Here is a 19,083-nt window from a genome sequence, read left to right as displayed (position 1 = left end):
GTAATACGCATCATTTAGGAAAATGCTTTAAAAAATGGCAGCCGGTCCTTATGGAAAGGTATGGCTGTCAAAGTTGCTCCATCATCACTTCATCGCACAGGCAGTGCGGGCTGGGCAATACATAAAAATATATCGGAAACAGATATTTAGAAGAGCCAACAACCTCAACTCAATTTTGATCATGTAGGTTTCTAAATAAAGGTTTCTAAATAATCGTGAATTAATCGTAATCGAGGCAATATTTGAAATAATTGTGATGTTGATTTGAAGTAATACCGCCCAGCCCTATCCCACAGTACAAGTTGCTCATTTTCATGAGAGCACCGTTGAGAAAACCAAATTTAAAAAGACATCCGAAAGATACACTACATTTCTGTCCAGTGAAAGTGAAAAATAAAGCACACACAGCAAATAAAAACAAGGGTGGAGGGGGGCTGTAAAACCAATTAAATGACTATCGACTATCAATGTTCAGTGGGGATAATACACTAAGCTCTTAAACTCACTACAATTCATTCAATTTAGTGAGAGCAAACGACCTGAAATGAGATTGCGCCTCCCTAATGTACAGTAAATTAATAAGCAATACCTCAATACTCTCATGGCTCTCCACCAGAATTAGTTAATAGTTCAGTAATGAGATGAGGAAAAAAGACAAACTATAAAAGGGCAACCGTTGTCCATAAAACACCTCCAAATGTAATGTAATGTAAACACACCAACATCTACTCATTGTACAGTTTATTTCATTGAAACAAAAAACACAAACAATGAATTGAATGGGTAATGGGAAAGTTCACATTTTGTGGCCTTGAATTAGGTAGATCATTTAACCCATTCTGGGTGGGAACCCCTTTTGGTGCCTCTTGGGAAACTAAAGGTTCCCGGTTCGATTCCTGGTTCCCCCAGGGATACCGTTGAGACCGTCCTTGAGCAAGACATGAACATGAACAATGAACATGAACAATGAAAATGTTCATGAACAATGAACATGAACAATGCTCCTGATGAGCAGGTTGGTGCATGGTTTCCTCCCGTGTGTGAAGGTGTGTGTGATGCACAACACTTAATATAAAAAGCGCTACAGTATATAAATGTAGCCCGTATAAACAAAATCACTGTGTGTCCAAAACGGTTGGACTGGTTTCATCAAATAGCAATCTCCTCAAAACAATGACAAAATGGATTCCTCGCATGCTACAGGGGGTGTGTACACTGCACAGTCCACTGCCAGCATGTAAAAGCCTCACCCTCTGGTGTCAGGATGACAGGTACTCCTATCCTTAACTTCCCTAATCCCTGGCTATTCTCTGGCCTGTCACCTAGAGCAAGAACCCTGTCTGGTGAAGTGGATTGCTAGATGGACATGAGAGTGGGGAGGGATGATGATAGACAGATGTTGGAGACAGGAGAGAGAGAGAGAGAGAGAAAGAGTGATGTGAGATGGATGGAGGGATGGAGTGTTAACAGCTTTTAATAGTCACACACAAAATAATGGATTACCGGATGTACCGGTAATTTGTATCTCTGCGATTTCCGATGGATTCCCAGGCTCCAAAAACACAGAATTTGACAGATAATTAGGCCTAATTAAGGAATTAAGTATATAGGAAGGAAGTATTTTAATGATTATTTTTCTTGAAAATTACAGCTGTCTAGTGGTCTAGTGGTTTGGTAGGCCTTTAGTGTGTCATTATGGACACCTAATAATAATTTAAAAAATGGTAAGGTGTTAATGCTATGTTTTCATAATGCAGCCGTATATAATATGGGACCAACCGGCTTCAAACTTGGCGGGTGCGGTGCCAAGTGCGGTGACAAGGTGCGGTGCCAACAGGTGGAGTCGTTCAGTTATGCGGTTGTCCAGGACCGCCAATCTGACCAGTATGCCCATAATGGGCATACTGTATATGGATCAAGTTGTCCAGGACCACCAATCCAACCAATCTGCCCATATACAGGTATGGGCATATACTGATGACATCAGGGATCTCCATACACGCATACTATTACAAGTCTAAAGATAAAAGGTATCAAGGATATTAAAGCGTCATGAAAGGGACAAGGACTAACAGTTACAGAAGTCTCCATAGAGATAGGTAGACAAACAGAAAAAGAGATCTCCATATGGGCATAAAACGGACACAGACAGGTACTCTGACAAGGCCCCCCATCGCTATATGACTCACACATATTGGTCGGATTGGCAGTGTGACGTACACCTACACATCGCACCGCCGATCCAAACATCTAGTAGCGAAAATAGCTGATTTACAAGCTCATCATCATATTGATTTAAAGTCGCCTAACGTACAAGACAATATAAGGCTTGGCACTACCATTCCTTCATGACATGATCCAACCCTACAACTCTAACTGCTCACTTAAGCTAACATAGGAATACTGTTCCAAGCCTTGCCTAAAACACCCAGGACAATGAATGCTCCCCGCGTTCTAAGAACGTTCCCTTCTCCCCCTGGCTCCCAAACTGTGGAATGAACTCCCTGTTGCAGTCAGACTATACTCGAGTCGGAACTGCAGACTCCCCCCTAGCACTTCTCTCTCCTTTTGCTGTCTCGTCATGGTCACGTGACGCGACTCACAACTCGCTTGTTCTTTTATTTGTTACTTTTATTATTTTGACCTGCAAGTCTTGTCTTTGAGGCACTGCATTGTTGCCTCTGCACACTATTATAGTACCGTATGTGTCTATTTCTTGTTGCTTAGTGACTAGAGTTCATCCTTACCCTGTTTAATCTGATCTCGCCCTATTGAGAGTCTGCCAACCTACATAGTAAATTGTTAACAACTGCAGTGGCTTGTTTGCAACAAAAATGAAAAAAAGTGATTTTGACCAACAAAAAATAAATAAACGGAATCAGGTGTTTACAGTTTTAGTGTTGAATAGAAAAACATGTATATGCAAATGTATAAACAAACTATATTTATTTTGTGCAAGGCTTTGATCCATCTTTCAAATATACGCATCCAAATGACAAAATGAAGATGTTTCTAAATTCCAGCGTGCATGATTTGGCGAAAACTGGTGTGGACATTGTGATAAGATACATGCATGTGCTAACTTCTGATATAAATAAGAAACAGCTTGATTTTCAGTGGAAGGTTCTTGGTAGAATGTTCTCCTCCACAAACAGCTTTGATCTAAGTGCTTTATCTGTCAGGCACAATGCTGGTACAAAACACATATCCCCCAAGCAAAGCTGCAGTGCCTTGAGGAGCAAAAAAAAGGATGTGCATTGTAGTTCATCATCCTCTTCCTTAATTGGATATCATATCAAGTGTGAAATACAGTAAACAGACAGGAGAGTCAGGATTTCTTGAATCGATAACATAAGGGATGCCATTTTTACTTGATTCAATTACAGACCGAATGTGTCTCGTTTTATATAAATATGTTGTATGCGTTACTGTCGGTGATAAAACATGGTGAGTCTGACTATGAATATTAATTTGGGGAGGGAGGGGAAATGGGAAATGTCTTCTTCATCATTCAAATGTCTATTAATTTAATTAAATTAAGTGTTTCCTAGGCCGCCACTGGATCTATAGAAAGGTGGCTCATTAGTTGCATTAAATGATCAAATGTCAACCTGCAGGCGGCTGCAGCCAGAACCTTAATAAACTCACAATTACTGCTTGATATTACAGTTCAACTGAAACCACACATCGTCAGTATAAACGTTGTAGTGAATGTCAAATGAAAATATAACCACTTTCCTCTGGCTTGATTCTGTGGCTAGAATATGGGTTGATAATTTGACAGGACAGGACATAGACGATGCCAGTAATGACTGATGAACGGGTCATGCCCACTCAGACCACCAGTATCTGTGTGTGTACAGACTGCACACACAGTATGTGAATGTGCATACGACGAACACATTATACACAAGTGTGTGTATTTACTCAACCACTTTTCCCCCGTTTTTGGTTGGCCTGTGTTCATGCTGCGTATACTCAGATTTCGCACTTAGTGACTCGCTCTGTTGTCTGCTAAATTGTAAACTGATGTACACTGCATATGTGTCTGAACAACCATGTATCTGTGGGTGTGCACATGCATGTCTGCACATATTGAATGCATTTGCGCACGTTCACACACACACACACACACACACACACACACACACACACACACACACACACACACACACACACACACACACACACACACACACACACACACACACACACACACACACACACACACACACACACACACACACACACACACACACACACACACAATACATCCTAGCAGCGCTGAGAGCAGCTCATCATCCTTTACATCTCCAGCCAACAAAGGTTCTTGTCAATGTCAATCCACAACCAACTGAAACGGTTCAGAGGAGATTGGTTTCAAATCCACCAGCCGAGTGATAACTCTTGCTAGAGATGGCTCACATGCCTGGTAGGGTATTAAACACCTGCCCAGTTTTCAAATATACGCATCCAAATGACAAAATGAAGATGTTTCTAAATTCCAGCGTGCATGATTTGGCGAAAACTGGTGTGGACATTGTGATAAGATACATGCATGTGCTAACTTCTGATATAAATAAGAAACAGCTTGATTTTCAGTGGAAGGTTCTTGGTAGAATGTTCTCCTCCACAAACAGCTTTGATCTAAGTGCTTTATCTGTCAGGCACAATGCTGGTACAAAACACATATCCCCCAAGCAAAGCTGCAGTGCCTTGAGGAGCAAAAAAAAGGATGTGCATTGTAGTTCATCATCCTCTTCCTTAATTGGATATCATATCAAGTGTGAAATACAGTAAACAGACAGGAGAGTCAGGATTTCTTGAATCGATAACATAAGGGATGCCATTTTTACTTGATTCAATTACAGACCGAATGTGTCTCGTTTTATATAAATATGTTGTATGCGTTACTGTCGGTGATAAAACATGGTGAGTCTGACTATGAATATTAATTTGGGGAGGGAGGGGAAATGGGAAATGTCTTCTTCATCATTCAAATGTCTATTAATTTAATTAAATTAAGTGTTTCCTAGGCCGCCACTGGATCTATAGAAAGGTGGCTCATTAGTTGCATTAAATGATCAAATGTCAACCTGCAGGCGGCTGCAGCCAGAACCTTAATAAACTCACAATTACTGCTTGATATTACAGTTCAACTGAAACCACACATCGTCAGTATAAACGTTGTAGTGAATGTCAAATGAAAATATAACCACTTTCCTCTGGCTTGATTCTGTGGCTAGAATATGGGTTGATAATTTGACAGGACAGGACATAGACGATGCCAGTAATGACTGATGAACGGGTCATGCCCACTCAGACCACCAGTATCTGTGTGTGTACAGACTGCACACACAGTATGTGAATGTGCATACGACGAACACATTATACACAAGTGTGTGTATTTACTCAACCACTTTTCCCCCGTTTTTGGTTGGCCTGTGTTCATGCTGCGTATACTCAGATTTCGCACTTAGTGACTCGCTCTGTTGTCTGCTAAATTGTAAACTGATGTACACTGCATATGTGTCTGAACAACCATGTATCTGTGGGTGTGCACATGCATGTCTGCACATATTGAATGCATTTGCGCACGTTCACACACACACACACACACACACACACACACACACACACACACACACACACACACACACACACACACACACACACACACACACACACACACACAATACATCCTAGCAGCGCTGAGAGCAGCTCATCATCCTTTACATCTCCAGCCAACAAAGGTTCTTGTCAATGTCAATCCACAACCAACTGAAACGGTTCAGAGGAGATTGGTTTCAAATCCACCAGCCGAGTGATAACTCTTGCTAGAGATGGCTCACATGCCTGGTAGGGTATTAAACACCTGCCCAGTGCCCACAGCTCTATTGGTAAATCGTGAGAGCATGAACGGTTGATGAGAGTTGAGTTGACATCCATCCTGCGAGCCAGTCACCTTGACTGATCTAACAACACATTATCAGCCGTGTGCTGATTGGAGTGGCGGAGGGGGGTGTTAATCAGTGGCATCACATTAATGCTATTCCTTACAAACATAATAAATGTATCAACACAAGAGAATTAATCACATCTGTTTATCAAACAAGGCTATAGTATCTCTTCCTCAATCTCTCTCTCTCTCTGTCTCTCTCTCTCTCTCTCTGTCTCTGTCGATCAGGAAGGACAACTGTGTGAAGTTGACTGTAAAGTGATTAGTCAGAGATGGATGACTGGAGCCTCTGCAATCTGCATCAATCCAACCATCCATTTATCCATCCATCCATCCATTCGTTTATCTCCACTGTTAGCTTCAACTGTGTAATGAAGACAACCATGTGCACACAGCAAATGATTCAAATTACACACTTGTATGTGAGTGTGTGTGTGTGTGTGTGTGTGTGTGTGTGTGTGTGTGTGTGTGTGCGCGCGCATGTGTGCAGGCCTATGTAGTGCATGATTGGAAGGTGGTAATTGTATGTGAATTGGTGGGTACTGTATATGATGTCATCCATGGCTTAGCGTACGGACGCACACACACACACACACACACACACACACACACACACACACACACACACACACACACACACACACACACACACACACACACACACACACACACACACACACACACACACTTAATCTCTAACTAAAATAGACCAATAAGGGTACATCTTTACCCTGTCAGATTGAAATGAACACTCTGGATTTTACGCTGTAGACTGGGGCACTGTGGGGCATGTAACGCAATGGGAATCCCGTAGGGATTATTTCAAATTACATAACCTGTTAAACACGCATCCTGTCAGGAGGACATGGCTTTACATTTTCACTAGGTAATCCCACTGAGTTGAACCTCAGGAGGAGAGAAGAGGGGAACCGAACAGAGACAGAGAGAGAGAGAGAGAGAGAGAGAGAGAGAGAGAGAGAGAGAGAGAGAGAGAGAGAGAGAGAGAGACAGAGAGAGAGAGACAGAGAGAGAGACAGAGAGACAGAGAGACACAGAGACACAGAGACACAGACAGACAGACAGACAGACAGACAGACAGACAGACAGACAGACAGACAGACAGACAGACAGACAGACAGACAGACAGACAGACAGACAGACAGACAGACAGAGGGAGATAGAGTCAAAGAGAACAATCCCAGATTATCTGTCTCTTGACAGAGACACAGTGAGGTGCAGTGCCTAGGGGAGTGATGAGATAACCCCAGAGACATGGAGAGGCACAAAGGGCTTTGCCTGGAGCATACATACCCATGCCCACCACTCTGCTGGTACAGGGCTCTTCACCGTCACACTGAGACAGCCCGTCTCCCTCCCACCTTAATCTCTGATGTCTCATTGGCATTCAGTCGAACATCTGCAGTCAACGGCAGACGGACAGACGGACAGACGAATCTAAAGTGTAGCACAGGCTCGGCCACTATTAAGATTCTGCAAAGCCAGCCGCTCCCCTACTGCCAGCTTACCTGGCACAGAATCACCCGGTGCAGGAATCAGAAAAGAACAAGAGCTGGCAAGTGGATGGAGATAAAAGGGCTGGCTGCCATGTAGGCTCTGCACCACAGGTCTGTACTGAAACATCTGAGTGGAACCCTAGTGTCCCTTATTCTGGGCTTGTCATAATAGGTGTAGAGATTTGGCTAAAATAGGTGAATCTCCTGTGAAAATAGCTGATCTACTAGTCTAGCTCTCAATGCATTGCGTTGAGACACATTGTAAACTTGTAGATTTATTTACGGTAAGAGTTTTGGTTTAGAAGAAAAAAGGAGGGGGTACAGAGTACAGACCCCGTCCTGGGAGACCTCTTTCAATGACGTAAATAGTGTTTAAGTGGATGACTTACAGGTCCATTTGGTTATACTATATGAGCTGAAACCCACTCAAGGACCCCTGAGGGTCACCACACTCCACTTCGAGAAGCACTGGTCTATCTTTGCCATTACTGCACTATATTAGCCACACCATAGTAGAGAGACAGACTGTTGACTCCGTATACTCAAAGGAAAAGAGGGTGCTGTTTTTCGACGATGGGTTCTCAAATTGGCCACACCATGGTGACCTGCTGTCAGCAACCACTGACTGACAGAGAAGCAGACAGGCAGCAGTCCTCCAGCTCTTTGTCTCCCTGTGTTTATGTCTGCCAATCAACTTCCAATCTTTTAACCACTTAAACCCTAGTTAACCCTATGTAATGACAGTCAACACTGAGGACAAAACCATTGCCACTGCAGACGGGACGGTGCTCGAGCGAATCGAGGACTTCAAGTACCTATGGGCCTGGACTGCCTCAACTGAACAGGATCTGAAGGTTCGGAGAGCACTTGCCTGGAAAGCCTTGCACGAGATGAGGAGAGTGTGGAAATCAGATATGTCAGAAGACCTTAATAGGCGGCTTTTCATAGCTACTGTGGAGTCAGTACTGCTGTATGGGGCAGAGACATGGACCCTTACAATACAACAGGAAAAGGCCCTGGATGGAATCTACACAAGAATGCTACAAATGGCACTAGGTGTCACATGGACGGACCGCATCAGAAATGTAGACCTCTATGGGGACCTACCACGGGTCACGGACAAAGTCAGAGAGAGAAGGATAAGGCTGGCAGGGCACTGTGTCAGGCACCCAGAACTTGAGGCAAGTAAATTGACCCTATGTGGGAGACGTGCTGACAACAGCTTGGCTGAGAACACTGAAGAGCTCAAGAACCTGATGTTGGATATGAAATTGTGGAGGGCAGGGATCCAGAAACCCCGAGTTGAATACAGAATGTATGGGGGGGGGGGGGTTGGGACGATGAAAGAAGTGGGTAAATGAAAGGGGGTGCTGCTCAAATGTGGGAGGGTTTGGAGCATGCAGCTCCAGAGGCGCGTTTCAATTGCTGCGGCGAGAAGATAACATCCTTTGTGACAGAGCCAGGTTCCACACACGCACAAGTGCATATAAGCACTGTGCTGCTGGTGAAACAAACATACCCTCTCAGACTGAAGAGTCAGACTCTTGGACTCCACACCTCAGTCCCTTTTAATCTTCTTTCAATCACAAGCACGCCAAGTTGCTGCAGGTTAGCCAAATGTACAGTACAGTATAATGTAATGTCAAGTCTGATGCTTGGTAATGCTAGGTAACTATATGGGCACTGCTGGATAAAGGACTGATAAAGGAGGGAGAGGAGCTGAGAATACAGAATAAATAGATCATAGTTGACTTGTGCGTGATGTATCATCATGAGTAGGAAAATAGGGCAGAAAGTGAATAGAGCACAGTGATCACAGTGGGTAAGAACTAAGAAACCCCCCAAAAAAGAGAGCTTTCCACAAAGAAAGCGGAAGCAAGAATCAGTAATGAGGGCAGAAAAACGGATGAAGGCTTTCAACGTCACCTAGTTTTCTCGTTTTCTTGCCTGCAGCATAGATTACATATTTTAGAAGTCGTTTGAATGTTTGAGAAGCAAATGTTCTGCCACAATCAATAATCTATTATCTGACATTCTTTAAGTTGTTTCACTGATTAAATTAAATTGTAAAACTTACAATTGAATTGTAAGTGTTCTTGTAAGGAGTCGTCAGCGACACTGCCATTGTATGTTATGGAAATTTCCGTACAAATGTGTATTGAACTGTTGGCCTTAATTGTTTATGTAAACAATATTCTGAATAAACTATTCTGTATCCAGCATAATGGTTAACACTAAATGAAGATCTATAAATTCCAGTCTCTAAAAATTGATTCTGTACAAATGTGTATTGAACTGTTGGCCTTAATTGTTTATGTAAACCATATTCTGAATAAACTATTCTGTATCCAGCATAATGGTTAACCCTGAATTAAGATCTATAAATTCCAGTCTCTAAGTGTGTATGACTCACATGTGTATCATGTAAGTATTGTTGACGTTGACCCAAGAGAGTCGAGAGTGTATCAGCGGTTCTCCAGAACCATGAACCGAGAAACAATTACAATGTACATGCAAAGTCAGTGCAAAGAAAAAAAGACAGGCGTTGCACGCCAATGAGGCCTACGTGCACTAACTAAGGTGACAACAGGTATCCTACTGCTAAAAGTACAGTACTTAACTGTATACTATCCGCTGACAATGGTACTGCACTAGTTCATGCTAAAACAATTATTGTTTTCAGTCAAGCATAGTCCACAGGAGAAGGCACTATGGCAGTCAGGTTTATACTTTTATATTCCCATTTCACTTTACAGAGCAAGCACAGTATGGACACTATATTATAATCTGCTTCTGCGTGCTTTCTCTGTGGAGTACTTGGGTCCATGGGTCTGTACTTGGCCCCCTCCAATGTTTCCCTAAACACCAAATCTCTTTGCAGAACATAGCCAATTTACTGTACAAGCTCACACGCTGTTAAATATAATTTAAACAAAAGATATGGTGAACTGCAGTGTGGTCAAAATCCAGATGGCATGGTATATCTAAATTGAAATATGCAATTAGAGATTACTCTCTTATGTTGACGATGCAACTTCCCGTAATGGGCTTCTTCCATGTAGCTCATGATTTGAGTTTGAGAGATTATGTTGTTTGTTGTTCCTGGCATGACCTTTTCATTTTGTGTTCTCTCTCTCTCTCTCTCTCTCTCTCTCTCTCTCTCTCTCTCTCTCTCTCTCTCTCTCTCTCTCTCTCTCTCTCTCTCATCTCTCTCTCTCTCTCTCTCTCTCTCTCTCTCTCTCTCTCTCTCTCTCTCTCTCTCTCTCTCTCTCTCTCTCTCTCTCTCTCTCTCTCTCTCTCTCTCTCTCATCTCTCTCTCTCTTCTCTCTCTCTCTTCTCTCTCTCTCTCTCTTCTCTCTCCTCTCTCTCTCTCTCTCTCTCTCTCTCTCTCTCTCTCTCTCTTCTCTCTCTCCTCTCTCTCCATCCGCAGGTCTCTATCTCCTATGAATACAATATTAGGGGGTCTACACTGCCTGGTTGCCCTGGGATCTCTTCTTCTACTTCTACCCGCCTAGTGTAATGGGAGGGATTGGGTTAAAATTTGTAATCGTGACAGCCGAATCCATTTACTGTAACTGACACATCTGTCTTTGTACAAGGAAGACACTCTGATGTGAGTGTCTGTTGTGGACAACTGTTTAAGTCTAATCACTATACTGCACCTTTACATACACACATACATGCATGCATGCACACACCTCATGGATAAATCCGAGGTCCTGTAGGCCAGCTGTAGGCAATCAATGCTGCGGTATCAAGCTGCACTTAATTTGACACCGCGAGCTATGATTGCCTACAGAGGGCACCGCTCCGCAGACCAATCGACGGAGGGGTGCCCTGGTCCCCCTGGGCGCAGGTGTCACATTAAGCGCAGCTTGACACCTCAGCATTGATACCTACACCTGGCCTACACAGGGATCCGTTTATAGATGAAGCATCAAGCTTTCAAAGTAGTCATCATCTTTGTCGTCGTCCCCACCTCCTGACATGCAAGTCAAGTCTTTCATTATCCACTACCAAGGTGATGCTGGAGAATGAGAGATGAGCAACGACAACGAGACGGCACTGGAGAGTGGGGACCGTGCTGGGCTTTATGACAGCACAGTTTCACTGAAATACCACAAAACACAAACACATACCCACACACATTGAAATAGTGATACAAAAGAGCAGTATCTGCCTCTGGAATAGATTAATTATTGAGGGCATTGAAGGCATCTTACGCTAGCTTGTTACAGTCGTACCGTACAGGTACTCCCACCATCGGCTCTGCTATGTCTACACCCATAGGTACACATGGCATTACATATAAGACCTTATGTGATCTGCCTCCTAATTAATGAATATGCGTTTGGCTGCTCTGCAGTAACATTACCTTCAAGTACAGCCAAATAATTATTGCTTTGCCTATCATGTTTGCCACTAGTTTTAGAAAGCCTATTTGTATCAGTTAAGAATTAGTAATTGTATCATGCCCATTGCCAAATACACTCTAATAAGATTGCGTTATTATTGCAGGGAAATGACACTTACTCACAAATATAGATCGAATAGTTCTGCAAACTGGATTTAATTCAAAATTGTGGTGGCAGAATAATCTAAACATAACCAATAAATAAGTATGCCTCATGGCTGTCAAACATATTGTGAAAACATGTCTTTTCCATGGGGAGGAATATTGACTTATCTATAAGCACTTCATTTATGGCTACTGAGAATGCAGCCATGTGCACTCCCCTGAGTAACTGAATGACTGCCATGCAATTCGCTTTCACTGAGAAAGACAAGGGTGGCAGGGTAACAGAACAAGAACAGTGGTAACACAGAGAGCATCCTATAATCAAAGGTCACAGACAGGCCCCACAGCAGCCAGTGTTTGCAGACCAACTCTCACAATTCTTGTCAACAATGATCGGGCAAGATACTGAACCCCTGCATCCTCTCTTATCATACGCAATACGCATATAGGCTACCAATGGATAAGAGTGCTGTGAGATGGAGGGTGACTGATTTAAGCAGTCACACCTGGCATGAGTCAAACTAGAACTGAACTCAGAGCTGGGTGTAGCTGCGCACCTGTTGTGCATGGACTTGATCAAGGCACAACGGGTTAAATCAGTCATCTCCACAAAGACTCGGTCCAGACAGTGGAGAGCTATCGTTGTGTTATTCCTTGCCCAGGGTACACAACACAGGGCAGCTTTCTTAAGTAGACGGGTTCATTCCTCTATGTGCAAGGAATAACACAACATATGACATTTTACACAGGAGAGGCAATAGCTCTCCACTGTCTCGACAGAGGCTATCTCCTGAGTCTTTGTGGAGATGACTGATTTAACGCGTTGTGCCTTGATCAAGTCCATGCACAACAGGTGCGCAGCCACACTCAGCTCCGAGTTCAGTTCTAGTTTGACTCAGGCCAGGTGTGACTGCTTAAATCAGTCACCCTCCATCTCCAAGTGCCAACCAAATAAATGGCTACAAAGTACATATATGTACAATATACAAGCAAAAACGGCAGGGACAAAAAGAAGAAAGTGAGAAAATGCACAGACCGAAAGAGCAGGAAAAATGAGTGACATTAATGAGAAAAGGCTATAAAGGTTGAGAGCACTCGAGGCATGGAGAAACACACACATGCTAATGATGATCATGCCCTATTGTTGCAAACTCAACACACTTGCTGATGCGTGCGTCTTAAGAGAAATAGGGGAGCTCGTGATCCAGACACACACGCGAGCGAGTGTCCAGGATTAGGTCCAATGACTGTCGCATCATCAGCACCTGCTAGCAAGTAATCTTTAAAGCTCTCTCATGTGTATAAGGATATCCCAGCCACAGCATATCACTGAATATGGCATCTGGTGGTATGCAACTGTAACAAATGAATTACGTTGCATTACTGGAGGTAATGCAGCTAGTTAGTTATAGACATGATGGTTTTTTTTAAATACCGGTAACTGAAATTATAGCCCTTGTCAGCATTTTCTAGATGATTTGAAGAGCAGTGGCCGTTGTGCAGTAGCACAGTGTCTAACCATAGCTACTGTGTACATTTCATAAACCCTCTAGACATTGATGATGTCTGTAGGGTCGAACTGATCAGCAAAACAAAAATCTCCAAAAGAGTCCAAGCCCTAAATCATGGAGAGCTCTTATACAGTCTGTCTATTGCCTAATCATCCCATGAATAACCATCTCCCACTCATCAACAGAGACACCGGCTGTTTCCATTTTCAAATCCTTAACCAATGAGTTCCATGTAGAGGGCTCAGGGCTCTTTCACTCTTTGGCCTAATTGAGTTGATTGTCAGTACGGCTCTGAGCTGCGAACAAAGCCAGATGTCTCCTCTAAGCTTTCTGACCAGGCTCTATCGGTTCCTCTATTTCGGCATCACGCTATCAACCCCCTACCGCAACCCCATTTCCTGGCAGTCGGCTGAAGATCTCTGATTGTCAAGAGGATGGCTCCACTGAGAGGCACGTCCTGATGTGAGAGGTGCTTTAATGTGATTAGTCCACGCTCACAGTTGCAGTCTGATTCAGGGCTCTTAAAGAATGGGTTCACTGCAAGTAATGTGAAATGTGCTGACATGTTGAAGGGAACTTTCAATGCGAAAACCTGTGCTTATTAACGCCTTACATACACCAAAAAAGCTTTTTCCACCACTGGTTAAATATGATACTGATACTTGGATGTTGCAGACTAAGCTATAGTATCACTCACATCACTGATCACATGCTGATTACAGCAGCAAAAGCGGCACCACAGCAACATAACACTGCCGAAAGGAATTCTATGTCAGCCTCTTCTCATCTTCAAGAACTTTTCAACAGGGATGCATTTCAAACCCTTGGCTGGCACAAGTTTTGCTGTACGCAGTTAATGACAAAAATAGTCACGAGCGTATTGCTTACAATAAAGGCACCTCCATCTCGTTCTCGCGCTTAATCAAAGATTCCCGAGGAAATGGGAACGTGCCCACGTGGTGCAGCAATGGATTACTCTTGCCGTAGGCTCAGTGTGAACTATATCAAAGGAGTGATAGAGTATGTAAAGGCCTACATGTGAGTAACGTATGTATGTGAACAGCTGCCTGCTGGCAGTCCCTCGGGACACAGATGATGCACTGTAACAGCAGCAGCCGTGGAATAGTTGTGGAAGTGCAGCATGGAGCACTCTTCAGCTCACACACACATTTCGATCAATGGCTGAGATGGATAATAGCCTCCATAGAGACTCTACAGTAGCTTGAATAAAGCCTGCCTTTATTAGGGTCTCCCAGAGTCCTATTCCCTTATGCTCTAGTCTTTCCTATACCTCTTACACGTTTGGACTCCCATCTCCTGCTGTCTAGCTCGCTCTCCTACCTCTCTCCGACTCCCAGTCCCAACAGAGGCTGTCTTTCTTAATTCATCACCATCTTCTCTTCATCCATCTCACTCTGTCGTTGCTTCTGTAGCTCTCGCCCTCTCTGTTCTCTCTCTCTCTCCATCTCTGTTCTCTCTCACTCTTCTCTCTCTCTCTCTACCTCGCCCCCCTCCTCTCTCCTCCTGTTCTCTTCTAGCTCCTAGCTTGTACCAGGGTGTCTGCAGCACCATATGAAGCCAACCACCACTATCACCAGAAGAGGAGCAAGACAGAGCATAAGACATCCCGTCTCATGCTATATGGATATGGAGGAGCGGTGTGGAACATCTGGTGCAGCCAGAGCTCGCACCACAAGCTCTTCTACTAGCTCCTCCTCCAGTCTGATTTATACTTTGCTTTGTGCCAGTGTGTTGCATGCTGAAAATAGCAAATCTACAAGCTCACAGCATGCCACGTTGTTTACTTGTAAGATGCTTTGAATATTGCTTTTTTTTTCAGCATTCAGCATACTATGAATCGAGCATTCCCCTCCTCTGCCGCTGGCCGCCGTTGTGCCATCACGGAATACGGATTCCTGCTAACCGCTGATCCTCCAGGCTGGCCTGCCTCCCTCCCTCCATCAGTGTGGAGGAAAACGCTCGCAATCTCAATTATGCAAAAGGTGTGAATTAAACATGAGGCAACCACGTGGGATTGTACACAGTCAGACACACATTCAGGAACTCACGCACATACGGCATGCACATACTATGCAAACGCGCACGCACAATATAGAACATGTGCATTTATTAGATTAAATACGTCCCACACACATACACACACAGGCTACAACACAAATAGACATTCAATAACAGCCCCATGTGAACATGGCTATAAGTGTGTTGATGCCAGAGCCAGAGGGTGATGTGTGAGGTAAGAGGTTGTACCTCTATAATATAGAGGTACAACATGTTTGTCACCATATAGAGTCTATATGGTGACAAACATCAATGTTGAAGATCATCAAATGCATTGCCACCTCACTAGCAACCTCTCATTTGAGGACAGCCAGGGCAGTTGCTTTTGTTGGTGATGATGAAGAGGAAACTCAGGAAAGTGAAGCAGTAAGTTATGGAGCGAATTGTCGGCATTTGCCACAGTGAGCTTTAAAGAGCAAAACATGTTTGGCGTGGGTGTTGAGCCTAGAGCCAAAGTCAGAGCTGATTCTCTCTCTCTCCCATGCCCTTTATTAATCATCCTTGGTTAGTGGGGCAGAGACCGTGGTGTTGGGAGCTCTGGGGCATACGGAGTAATGAAATTCACACACACACACACACACACACACACACACACACACGTAGACCCGGCACCCCCACTCTCTCTCACACACACACACACTCACACTCTCACACACACACACACACACACACACACACACACACACACACACACACACACACACACACACACACACACACACACACACACACACAGTAAAGGGTCTGAAATACAGGTGAATACATTGAAAAAACGTGGACCCGGCCCCCCCCACACACAATTACACACACACACACACACACACACACACAGTTAACTGCTAGTGCAGAATTCAATCATTGGGGAGCACCTGGGAGCTAAATTGTCCACACTGTTCTTGAGAATTATACGTGGACAAGAAAACCAAGAAAACCTAGAGCATCTGCCAAGTGGAATTAAATCTCCATTTATTTGTGACATTTTGACACAAAATGTTGTTGGGTCAGAAATTCGCAAATATACCTTTAGTTCCAGTGTGTGGATATGTTCTCATCCTCTCATGTAAGCCTTTATTTTCCCCATAAATTGGCCTACACTCCGTTTACACTCTGACTCTGAGAGTTAAATTAAAACTGAGGCTTCTGCAGTGTATGTCTAAAGAGAAAAAAAAACATCCACACACCCACACACCCACACGCAGACACAGCTGATCTTCAGGGCTGCTTGCCTCAGGCCCTGGGACTCAGCTGCTACAGCTGATGTAACCTTCTGAACAGTCTCAGTTGTTGTTTTAGCCATTCCGGCTACAGTGCACTGTAAATCAGCATAGCCAATTAACAAGAGCAAAACCCACCGGCCTTGCCTACTAACACACAACTGACCCTCCTCACTTAGGCCTACTGTAGCATCATGCAGTCACCCTTTGCCCAAACCATGGAGCCTGCAGTCCGCCCGAAGGCATTCTGCATCATCGACTACATCTCTGTAGGCTACTGCATGCAACATGATATAATTTATAGACCTTAACAATAACGCCAAGCTCTCATTGTATATAGACTTAAAAATTATAGGCAGCATTCATAGAGACAAGGATGGGAAATTAAATGATGGGACAACACGGATAACCAAACCAGTTTCTCAAGACACTGTGTAGCCTTTTATTGGCAAATGTAATTAGGCCATATTTTCATGGATGTGAGTGCACTTAGTCCAAATTCCAATACAGTTAAGCTGGCCTCCATGCCATTATTACCATTATCATGTTTGATGCTCTCTATAGGCACATTATCAGGTGGGTACGTGGCTTGTGGCTAGTAGTGAGTGGACAGCTTTGCATTTTCAATGCTTTTGGCAATACCATAGCCTGGCTATGAGAGCTCAGGTAGGCTACAGACTGTGTGATAACAGGCACGGGAGAAACGCACCTGGTTTGACAGTCTTCAAGCGAACTGGCTCCCGAAAGTGGCGGATGACAGCCAGGGTGTCACGGTTGGTAAGTCCACTGACAGGCGTCCCATTCACCTCCAGCAACACGTCTCCGTAGTAGGGCAGTTTCCCCACATGGCACACCAGCACGTCCAGCTTCATCTGGCCCAGGTAGGGGAACTCTCCCACCTCGGCTCCTCCCAGGATCTCCACCACGGAGCCAAAATCCCCGAGGTTCCCCCACGACACAGCGCACTCTACCACTTTACTGGACCAGTGCTTCTTCTTTTTCAGTGTTCTGGACATGTTGAACTCCTTTCTAAAAAATAAACAATGTCCAAATGCTCCTCAGATGTCGCCCCCTTTCTCTTCCCTTTCAGACTATTCAATTCGCTTTCGTTGTGCTAGCAGATGTGGTGTGGTAAGTTATTCCCTCGACCTGTTGGGGATTTCATCTCGGTTTCTCGTATGCGTTGTGGTCTGTCATCGCACGGAGAATAGCTCCGTCGTGGGTTTAGTAGTCCTGGCTGCTACTTCCAAGTGCTTGTTGTTGTGCGTAAATATTACAGCCCTGACTGGTCTGACAGTGGCGAACTGGTTAAAAATGAAGAATTAATGTATTCCTCGCTAACGCGCCATCGTATGTCGAGACATGTTTTTTGTCAAGAAGCCTTCGTTCGGGCGCAAGTTGTCAAAACAAAACGCAGAACTCACCTCATCCGACTGACCGATGATGAGCGAACGATACTCGACTGGATGGAATCTCGGACGCCGTGGCTTTTATGTTAGTGCGTCAACGAGAGATCATTTCATACCTGTGAGCGCGGGCTCGCAGATGGGTGACAAGGCGACATGGCCAGCTGCGTTCACTGGAAGACGGTGTATCAATTCCCATTCGCGATCCGAAACATTTCGCTTCAATGACAGCTCCGGGGAGACAACAGCATTCTTCCCTGCTACAGGTTTGAACACACCTGGCACCGCCAAACGAGCCGCGCCGCTCCGAAACGCCCATTTACGCATCACTGTCTGTGCGCACCCGGTTCAACCAGCTTTTCTTGACGTTAACGCTGCTGGCTCCATCCTCCGGTGTGTCGAGGCAAATCAGCACCAATTTTAGTACTACGTATAATAATACACGTATGCTGCAATAACTTGTGTTGAACCCAGCTCACAGAGAAAGTGCCTGTATTAATTTACTTTGATAAAAGAGAAGGGGTAAACAAATCCTCTATCATTCTATCATGTTAAGAAGTATATCTAGGATAATACACGGGAAACACCCACGGTGCCTATTAAACAGTTAAAATCTATAATTTAAATGCTTAAATTTGCACTGCGTGACCATATTATGGGTCCCGACAGTGGTGTGTTCAAATAGCTGTATTTTAGGGTAAAAATTCCAATCGACTATTTTCAGTATCTCCATAGTGTAACTGCACTGCCACCCAACGACGAAGCCAAGTAATTGGAACCATTACTGTTTCTATTAGTCTGTGACCTAGCCTTGACCTCCCAGCAACATCATTATTCAATTGATTTAGATGTAAGCTAATTCTAACGGACTATTACTTTGA

At 44.1% G+C, this 19,083-nt stretch overlaps 1 protein-coding gene across 1 annotated transcript in view; it reads right to left on the bottom strand.

Moving 5' to 3' along the window:
* The window catches only part of magi3b (membrane associated guanylate kinase, WW and PDZ domain containing 3b), a 192,920-nt gene extending 174,440 nt beyond the window's left edge, over positions 1-18,480 (bottom strand). Inside the window, exon 1 of the mRNA XM_080784373.1 lies at positions 17,506-18,480. Coding sequence (XP_080640499.1) covers positions 17,506-17,812 — 307 coding nt within the window. The 5' untranslated portion in view covers positions 17,813-18,480. The remainder of the gene's footprint in view (positions 1-17,505) is intronic.
* Positions 18,481-19,083: the final 603 nt, after the last annotated feature.

This window comes from Protomyctophum bolini (genome assembly GCF_963924005.1).
Source record: "Protomyctophum bolini genome assembly, chromosome: 2".
Taxonomy (NCBI): Eukaryota; Metazoa; Chordata; class Actinopteri; order Myctophiformes; family Myctophidae; genus Protomyctophum; species Protomyctophum bolini.
The sequence above is the reverse complement of the archived record's forward strand: the minus strand, read 5'-3'. Positions and strand labels throughout refer to the sequence as shown.